Here is a 10,758-nt window from a genome sequence, read left to right as displayed (position 1 = left end):
GTAGCTGGACCCTACTTTTTTATTGCAAATTCGGATTCAGCGTCGAAAAATACATAAGAATATATAGGTCTGGTGAATTGCACAGACACTTTTGTTTTTTTTTTTGGGCCTGTGTTATTAATTAATCTATTGTGCTAATATGTTTAAGGATATCTTGTAATATAATTTGTCAAAGCTTTCTAAATTAAACAAATTAATTGCACTCTGGAAACTGCAAAAATACATTCTAATAAACTCGCCAAACTATATACATATTCCGAGTCGATTGTTTTAAAAAATGCGAAATATTTTAATCGCTCCATATTATGAAAAATTATACCTAAAAAAAACTTTAGATACGTAGAAAAAACCTGGAATTGTCCAATTTTCGATTAGATTGAGGTAATAATTAATTTGAGTTGAAAAGAATTGTTTAACAAAATTCGTTATTAATTTCAATAATATTCTTTTTGAATAATGCTAGAAAGTTTCGGTTTTTCAGAAATATTCAACTTTTGATCCAATTTTTAATTAAATTGAAGTAATAATAAATTTAATTCAACAAAACTAATTGTTCAAACAATGAATTATTGTTTATAACTATATTTCTTAGATCATTTCTAGAAAGTCGCAGATTTTTCTAAAATTTTCCTTTATTTTCTCCAATAGTTGTATAGTATAGTCGTATAGTAGTATAGTAGTAGACGTAGTAGTCTTATAGTACTCATGGATAGTTGCGTTTTTCCCAAAAAATTTTTAACTTTTGATCCAATTTTCAATTAGAATGAGGTAATAATTAATTTTAGGCAAAAGTAATTGCTTAAAAAATTTATTATTTTTTAAATAATATTTTCTTATAATAATACTAGGACTTAACCATTTTTTCTTACATTTGTCACTTTTTGTTGAATTTTGAACTCAGAAAATTTAGCAAACATAATTGTTCAAACAAATTGAGTATCTGCTCCTATAGCAATTTTAGATAGTTGCAGGTTTTTAATACATTTTTGACTCTTTCTATAATGTTCAATAAGAGCGAGGTAATAATTAATCAAATTTAACAAACAATTGCTTAAACAATTTATTATTGTTGATAACTCTTAGACTTAGAGTAATGCCAAAAAGTTATGGGGTTTTCTGAAATTTTCAGTTTTTTTAAACTTTATTTAGGAACAAATAATAAATATTAATATCAATGTTAGTTTAAACAAAAAGGCACTCAAACACGAATTCAAGGATAATTTACGTTTAATATGATCCATATAGAGAATTTAGAGATTATTTTAAATATTTGTCTTATTTCAGAAAAATATATTCACATTAAAGAAATATATTGTTTGAAAAATGGTTTATTATTTGTTCATAATTAAACAGCCAAAGCAATGATAAAAATTGCAGAAAAAAGCGCAAATTTCTAGCAATTATCTAAGAAAGATAGTTATAAACTACAATGAATTGCTTCAACAAATATTTTTGTTGGCTTAAATGAATTACTACCTCGCTCTAATTGAAAATTATATAAAAAGTGGACATTCAAAAAAAAAACCACAACTATCTAGCATTACTATAAGAGAAGACATTTTTAAACAATAATAATTTGTTCAGACAATTTTTTTTGCTAAATTGCATTAATTATTACCTTAATTTAATTGAAAAGTGGACGAAAAGTCGAGAATTTTTGAAAAAACTGAAATTTTCTAGCATTGTTATAAGACGATATTGTTATAAATAACAGTAAATAGTTTAAACAATTATTCCTTGTGAATTTAATTGATTATTAGTTTGAGGAATTTATGTAGTAATACAATTATGAGTAGAAAGTAGTCTTTTATGTTTTAAAAGCAATTTGTAACAAAAAAAAGCAAAGGAATCATAATTAGCGCCAAAAACACGCAAAACCCAATTTTTCACTTATGGGGTTTTTGGGACCCCGTAAAACAGACTTATGGGGAGTATATTTAAAAATTAATTATTTATTCAACATCTATAGCTTATTGTTTAAAATTCATCTCTCTTATAAAAAATGAGTTTTTTTGCTAAAAAGTTAAGTTTGTTTTTCAATTCAACTATTTGGTTGAAAATTTAGCTTTCTCTGTTGAAACTACTTTTTGTTGAAATTTCGTCTCTTTTGCTTGAAAGTTGCCAAATATTTGAATTTAACTATTTGATTGAAAATTAATCTTTCATGATTAAAGATCAAACTGTTTTCCAAACTATTCGACTTTTTATCTTATAAAGTAAACTGTTTTGTTAAAAATTTGTCTTTTGGTTGAATATTCATTTATTTTGGTTGAAAATTTAAATACTTTATTGAAAATTCAATATATTTTTACTTGAATTCTTAGGAATGTAAAGAATTTTTGTGAAAAATCATCCTGCGTCATCGTCTCGAGAGAATTTTATGCTGTGAAATCTGAATTATTATAAAATGAATAATTTCATATTCAAATTATAGAGTATCAAATTTAAAGACTTAATTGTTGATTAATTTCAAGTTTAAAATCTTAAAAGCTGACAAGTTCAACAATTCAGAAACAACTATTTTATACCCAGACTCAGAATCCTTCTATCTGAATGACTTGCAAAAAAATTATTAACTTTAAAATTGACTTTGTAAACTTTTGAAATTTTTTTCTCGAGATCCAGTCTAATTCAGAAGAGTATTTTCACAAATATTCAATAAAAATGTGACAAACTGAGAGCTGAAATTCTCATATTTTTGCCAACAACCCTTATTGAAATTTCAGTATCTTCTAAGACTGCAATTTATTCCCTAATTTTCTAGCGATCTCAGAGCTGCGTAAGTCGAATGCTTGGCAGGATGCTGCAGATTCACCAAAAAAAGGAGAAATGTTGGCACATCGCGGCACAGTGGGAAATAGAAGAAGCAAAAAATTTGGAAAATGCAAGAACAATTTTATTACGTGGTTTGAATCTGCATCCAACTTCCCCATTACTTTTTTTAGAATTGTACAAGTAAGTGGCCTAACGCATTTTAATTTGCAGTTAAATTATTTTGCGTTGAAAACCAACACGAATCTATGTAATTGCAGATTAGAGTTGAAGGAAGAAGCATCAAAAATTAAAACTCTCGAAAAGGACAAGGAAGAATTACGAGCTTCAGTCCCTGAAAGCGGAAAAGAATCAAGCAAATTTAAAAGAACTGAAGCTATATACGAGCAAGCTTTTAAATGGGTGAAGGAAATTAAGTTTTTTATTAACTTGCTGAGCGTGACAAAAGATTATGAAAACACGGATGCATTACAAAAAAAAATCATCAAGTGAGTATTTTTTGTTTGAAAATTGATGTTGTCAACTTAAAGTTTAACTATTACATTTTTTTGGTAAAAAAATTAATATTTTCAAGTGAAAATTTAACTATTTTGCTGAAATTCCGTTTTTATTTTGGTTAATAATTCGATTTTTAACAGACATATTAACCATTCTATGTTTTGTTGAAAATGTATCTTTTTCGGATTTATTTAACTATTTGGTTTAAAATTGATATTTTGTATACATAAATTGAGCTAGTTGTAGCAAAATTCGCCTTTTCTATAGAAAATTAATTTTCATAGTTGAAAACTCATTTTTCTGACATGAAATTTATAATATTTATTTGACTGAAAATTTAACTATTCGTTTTTTTGTTGAAACTTAATCTTTTTAATTCGAAATTTAACAATTTGGATGAAAATTCATCTTTTTCAATTGGAAATTCAAATATTTGGTTGTAAATTTACGTATTCTGTTTTAAAAAATAGTTTTTTTTGTAGAAAATTATTTTTTTCTTTAATGTTTAATTTTATTGTTTAAAAATTCTTCTTTTCGGTTAAAAATTCAAGTATTCCAGTTAAATATTTGTTTGAAATTATTTGTTTGAAATGCAACTGAAATATGTTTGTATTAAATTCTTTTTTTTTTGTTGAGTAAAAATTTAATTATTCAATTTTTGGTTGAAAAATTACATTTTTGAGTTTAATTTAACATATTCAAATTGAAAATTCCATATTTGTAGTTGAAAATTCGTCTTTTGGTTAAAAAAATCTTTTTTTTTTCTATAAAATTATCTTTTTTTTTCAAAGTTAATCTTCTTGTTTGAAAATTCTTCTTTTTGGTTAAAAATTCAGGTATCCCAGTTACATGTTTATCATTGGAAACAAAATTACTTTTTTGAAAGTTAAACGCTTTTGCTAAAAATTAATTTTTTTGGTTGAAAGTTCATCGTTGTAATTAAAAATTCATTTCTCTTATGGAAAATGATCTATTTGATTGAAAACTGTATTTTTATTTAATTTGGATTTTCTTGGTTTGAAAATGATTTATTTTTTTAACTGAAAATGTAATTATTAAGCTAAATGTCCCAGGAGTCGTGACGGTCCCAGTAAACGTTAAACTTGGTTATAATTTGAATACATTGTTTAAAAAATATGTTAAAACTAACATTAAATGTTAAATTCCACTCGATTTTAGCATTTTATAATAGCAAATAGAAATTTCATTCATTTAAATTAAATAAAAAGCAACAAAATTGGCATCACGATTACTGAAACTAAGGTCACGGTTATTGGGACGTTTACCTTAATCCAGTTGAATATTCCATAATTTTAGTTAAAAAATGATAGTTTTTAGTTGAAAATTCGAATTTTTTGGTATAAACTCATTATCTTGGTTGAAAATGAATCTTTTTGGTCAAAAAGGTCAAGAATTCTAGTTAAAGATTCATCCAATTCAAATTGAAAATTCCATAGTTGAATTAATCTGTTTGGTTAAACATTAATTTTTCAAATTTAATTGTTTAAGTTTTGGTAGAAAATTTAGCTTTTTGTCGAAAAATTATTTTTTTTTGTTTTGAAAATTTAACTATTTTAGTTGAAAATTCATTGTTTTAGGTGAAAACTCTTATGTTTGGTTTAAAATTAATTTTTTAAACTAAAAATTGTACTATTCCATTTTCGGTTAATATTTTCTTAGATCAAAATTCAACTATTTGGTTGAAAATTCAACCACTTCCTCAAAAATTCATGTATTTTGTTGAAAAATTGTATTTCTTGGTCGAATTTTTTTTTGTTTGCTTAAAATTTAACTATTCCAGTTGAAGGTTTATAATTTTATTCGAAAATTCATAACTTTGGTTGAAAATTGAACTGTTTTGTTTAAAATCCGCTTTTTGTTCTTGTTAGAAACTTATTTTGTCATCTGAAAGTTTAAATATTCCATTTTTGTAAAAACATATTTTCTAGTGGAAAATTTAAGTATTTGTTTCAAATTTCATTCATTTGCAATTTTTTGCTATTTTGTGTTAAAGGAAATGTAGATTTTTTTCCGGAAAAACATTCCCTTTAATTCTGCTGTTTGAAACTTTGAAAGTAATTGTTTCTATGGCTTATGTGGCTTTCTTCTATGGCTCTAAATCGTTACAACAATTTGTTTTAAAAAAATAAAATTTTTAAATAAATTATATTTTAAGATTATTTAGTTATTTTAAAAATTGGAAACAGTAAAGTTGTAGATTAAAATGTTTTAAAATGCAATCATTCTTTAAAAATTTGTAAGAATCGACGGTCAGAAAAAATTCAATTGCAGAAAAAGTGGTTAACATGGATGATCTTTCGGTGAATTATCTACTTTATCTAATTATTTAATTTTTGGCACGACAACTACCTTAAAACCCAAATTTGAATAATTCTAAAATTTTACTTTCAAGTCAATACTACTTCGGCTGAATCCATTCGTATCTCCGTTTGATCCCGAAAGGTTCAATTATAACAATAGTGGCTAGTTTGCGTCGTTTACGTTAGATTTTCCTTCTTTAAAAAATAATTTCCGGCGAGATTTATTTTGTTGTCTACTCTGAGAAATTAGTGTTTTTTCTAATGTTTTCATTTTTAATGATTTAATCGGCATTAAAATAAAATTTTCTTAATTTGAGTACTGTGAATATTGATTTCTGAAATTGTTTTCGTGTTTGAAAAATTAAACTATATGGCTCAACTAGCCAAATTTTATGGGGGCTTTCCTAAAAAGATTGTTGAGATTAATAACAAAGTATGTTTGATTTAAAAAATCGAAGAAAATTCTACCATAGAATAGAAAATTAGACCTGCTAACTCTTTATATTAATCTCTATGTTTTTATTTTCAGGTAGTATGTGAATTTTTATTTATATATATTAATTTCTGTTGTTCTTACCAGTAGTTTTCCTATACATAATCCCTGATAGGGAAGTCTAAATTGGCTTCGAAAGAGGTTGGTTTTTATTGACTTTTTCCTTTTTCTCCCTCTATTTTCTTTTGTTATATATTTGTCAGTTTAAAAAGTTGTTTTTGAAAAATCCGAAAAATGTTTGAAATTTTGTTGTTCAAACACTATTTTTTTAAACAGTCCCTTATAATATTTCTTTTAATTGAGGCATACATTTTTATCTCAATTAATCAAAAGATATTTATGTTTTATTTGAATATTGCTTAAAGGATGTTTTGAAATTAGCAAGAAACAAATTTAATTTTAAATTGAAAACAGTTGAATTGAACCGAAAAGGGCGAATTTGTAACAAAATAGTTGAATCTTCAACCAAAACAGATTCATTTTCAACTTCAACCTTGCATTGTGAACCAAAAAAGATTAACTGAGTACCAAAAGAGATGAATTTTTACAGCAAAAAGACGAATTTTCAAACAAGAAAGATTTTTCAGTGAATAAAAAAAATTTAATCCAAAATGTTTTCAAGCCAAAAAAATGAGTTTTCAATAATACAATTGCATTTTTAAGAAAATTCTTAAATTTTCGAACAACAAAATACATTTTCCATCGAGAAGATTAATTTTCTACCCAAAAAGATGAATCCTAAAGAAAATATAAATTTTTAACGAAATGGTGGAGATATGAACCATTAATGCTCTACCAAAAACGACTAATTTTCGACAAAATTCATAAATCTTTAAACAAATTGTTGAATTTTCTTTGAAGAAGATTAATTTTCTACCAGAGTATACCTATTTAAAAAAGTTACATAAATCTACTAAAAAGTTTGAATAATGGATATGATTTCAGTACAAATTTTATTGAGTATTAACTTTCAACTTAAACAATGAATTTTCTACGAATCAGTTTAATTTATTATCAAATAGCTTAATTATATACCAAATTTTTGAATTATCAAGCCAAAAAGACGAATTTTCGATTAAACAATTCAACTTTTAACCTCAGGTTATGAATTATCAACATAAAAAATAACTAATTTACAACCAATTATTCGAATTTTAAGATAGTAGGTCAATTTTCAGCAAAAAAATTATTTCGAAACAAAAATTGAAACAAATTTCAAATTAATATTATTAATCAACTTTCAATCTAGCAAGATGAAGTTTCAACGAAAAGTTGAACAGTTGATATTTCAACTAATACATATTTTAATTTAAAATAAAAAACAGTTTTATTTAACCAGCAAACCAATTTTTAACATAATACTTGAATCCTTAACTAAATTGGTTTAATTTGCAACCAAAAAGTTTATCTTTCACAGAACAAAAATAGATTTTCTGCCGAAAAAAGGACGAACTTTTAACAAAATATATACATTTTCAAACCAGAAAGATCAATGTTTAAAAAAATAGTTGAATTTTCATTAAACAAATTTGTTACTTAAGAAAGAAAAAAATTGGAATTAAATTGGTGACATTTTAAGCCAAAAAGACGATTTTTCAACAAAATAATTCAATTTTGAACCAAATATTGACATTTTTAAATAAAAAAATGAATTCCTAACAAAAAATTGTATATAATTTAAGTTCAAAAATGTCAAAAATGGGAAATAATGCTAAAAATAATAATAAAGGAACTAATGCCTGCGATAAATAACACTATTTTTTAAATTTTGTGATACTATTTACCGATTTAAGCTAAAATAGTGACAAAAAGTAACTAATGTTCTTTTGAATTCAAAAGAATTCAGTGAAATTTATAAAAACTCTAGGTCTATAATAACGAATTCTGGATAAATTACACAAATAAAAAAACAATGAAATAAATAAAATTCTAGTCAATTTAAAGGAATTTAAGGGAAATGGGATGAACTAGGTTAAATTCAAAAAAATTCAGAGTGAATTAAAAAAAAATTTAATCTAAAATATTTCACTGATTTGAGTAAAATTTGAGTAAATTTAAACGAATTCAGAACAATTCAGAAGAATTGTTTAAATTCCTAATTGTTGAAGGTGAATTTATAAGACTTCAGGGTGAATTAAAAAAATTGAAAGTCCAAAAAAGATCTATTGAATTCAGTGGATTTCAAGGGAATTTCGAAGAATTCAGGGTGAATTCAAAATAATTTAAAGGAATTTAAAAAATTCAAAAACCCTTTAGGGTCTCTGTTTTAATTTTTTACAAAAATGAAAGGTGTTCTTCTTATTTCAATAAGTGAGCACTATAGCGACTGTACACATATTACGAATATGTAAGCTTAGTTTAGCCCTTCAATGGAAAAAGTGAATTTTAAAGTTATTTACCGCTCACAAACAGAGAAAATTAAAAAAAATCTTTTCACTTCTCTGAAGCTTCGTAAATAATGGCCTCATACGTGTATAACTTTGACTACATTTTTCACCAGGTGGCATAGAAATAATTAAATTGCTGGTCCTTTTTATTGCACGTAACTACATTTTGTTCGCTATTTCTGGATGCACAGTCTCATTGTGATTGTTTAATTCAATTTCAAAAATTTAACATGTGTGGAATTTTACTAATGTGTGAAAAGAAAGGATAACATAGAATTTCCTGCAAAATTTGGAAGTTCTGAAAAGTATTAAAATTTTTTTAAATATTGCGTACATTGTACTAAATTATTAAAATAAAAATGTTGACCTCAACAAAGGTTATTTGTATAATTTATAAAATTAGGGAATGAACATGCAATTTCATTATTTTCTTCAAAATTCAAAAAATTTATTAAAAACGAAAAAGTCAATCGTTGGACTTGAAAATTCAACTACTTGGTTGAAAATTCGTCTCTTTTGGTTTCAAAATTCATCTGTTGCAGTAAAAATTCCACATTTCTTAGCTAAAACTGCAACTGTTTGGTTGAAAACTAATAATTGTTGATCGAAGATTTTCAACTTGAGCAATTCCATGTCAAATCATCTAAAGAATTTCAGCTATTGTTAGTAATTATGATGAAAATTCTAGTATCCTTTCTCTTAGGTGTTGTAAGAAAAAACGTAAAATAATTTTTTTTATTTAAAACAAATAGACATTTCATATTGACCATGTTTGTCCTTTTTTTAAACTAATTTAATATTTAATATTTTTTAAATTATTGCTTATAAGACGAACTCATGAAAAAATACTTTTATTAAACAAAAGCTTTTTGGATTTTTCGAAATGAAATTTTTAAACTGGATTTCTGAAGAAATAAAGTTTTTTATTTTCTTTAATATTTTTGTAGATAGCGTACAATGTCCTTTACATAGTTTTACACATCGTGCGCATCGTTTCGGCGTACTTTTTTGGATTATTTCTCAAAAGCTATGAAGATCCCATTTTGATATTTACAGTCATATGAAAATTAAAGAGAATAAAAAGTGGATTTTTTAAAAGAAATTCAGTTTAAAAAGTTGTTTTTGAAAAATCCGAAAAATGTTTGAAATTTTGTTGTTCAAACACTATTTTTTTAAACAGTCCCTTATTAGGTATAATTGAACAAATCCATCTTAATAGCATTAAAATCACCAATTTTATCAAACTAAAAAAAAGGAACCAAATTTTCAACTTTGAATATTTTCTCAGTTTAAAAAATTTTTGAAAATGACTATAAGGTTTTTGTTTCATCAAATTTACTGAAAAAATAGCTGAAATTGTTTAGGTGATTTGACATAAAAGTGCTAAACTATTTTGTTGAAAAATCATCATCTTTCGTTGAATTCGACTGTTTCTGTTTCCAAATTAAAATATTTTATGATGGAACTATCAAAGATTTCATTTTTCGTTTGTTGAAAATAAATTTTTTTGTATGAAAATGAATCTTTAATGTTGAAAGTTTATCATTTCGTCGAAAATTGAACTATTTGTTTCAAAATTCATTTTTTTATTGAGGATTTATCATTACAGTTGAAAATTCATTTATTTTTGAAAAATTTCTTGTTGATAATTAACTTTTTAAATTGGCAATTTAAATACTCCTTGTTTGGTTGAAAATTTACCTTCTTTAGTTGAATATTCAACTACTTGATTGAAAATTCCCTTTTTGTGTGAAGACATTTTAATCTTTTTTTATGAGTTTCTAATTATATGTGAAATATATAGTCCGGGAGCTGGGTATGTTCCCGTATGCATTCAAGAGGCAAAAGGTAAAAACTAGTTAATCTTATGTATTTTGACCCGCTGAATCCAATGGTACCGGTTAATTTTACGAGAAGTGGATAGGTTTTGTTTAAAACGCAATTGTTTAAACAAATAGGAAAAAATGGTTTTTCTTTATGGGACAAATTTTTTTTAGTAAATATGGACAATTCTAAGCATAAAAGTTCTCTTGAAACTTTTTTGTTAAATGCATATTTACAAAGTTATAAATTTTCAAAGTTCAAAATTTGACGTTTTTTCCAAACTTTGAGTATCGATTATTCTTGACGTATTGAATATTTTTGGAAAATTGAAGAAGCAACTTGTTCTTTGAAAGCTCCTCTTCCTATTCATTGTACGCGACATTGGATTAACCAGTCGGAAGCCTAGTTATCGCAATTTACAAGTAGCGCCTTTTGTGCGCGCGACAGTGCGTTTGGCGCTTAT

General features: G+C 25.1%; 1 protein-coding gene across 2 annotated transcripts in view; it reads left to right on the top strand.

The window, feature by feature from the left end:
* LOC117169354 (U3 small nucleolar RNA-associated protein 6 homolog) overlaps positions 1-10,758 on the top strand; it is a 27,338-nt gene that overhangs the window by 4,260 nt on the left and 12,320 nt on the right. For both annotated transcript variants that reach the window (XM_033355693.1, XM_033355694.1), the window contains exons 4-5: positions 2,765-2,955; positions 3,033-3,260. In XM_033355693.1, the coding sequence (XP_033211584.1) occupies positions 2,765-2,955; positions 3,033-3,260 (419 nt within the window). The remainder of the gene's footprint in view (positions 1-2,764; positions 2,956-3,032; positions 3,261-10,758) is intronic.

The sequence above is a fragment of the Belonocnema kinseyi genome, chromosome 3, assembly GCF_010883055.1.
Source record: "Belonocnema kinseyi isolate 2016_QV_RU_SX_M_011 chromosome 3, B_treatae_v1, whole genome shotgun sequence".
NCBI classification, from domain to species: Eukaryota; Metazoa; Arthropoda; class Insecta; order Hymenoptera; family Cynipidae; genus Belonocnema; species Belonocnema kinseyi.
Note: the sequence above shows the minus strand (reverse complement) of the source record. Positions and strands in the feature narration are given on the sequence as shown.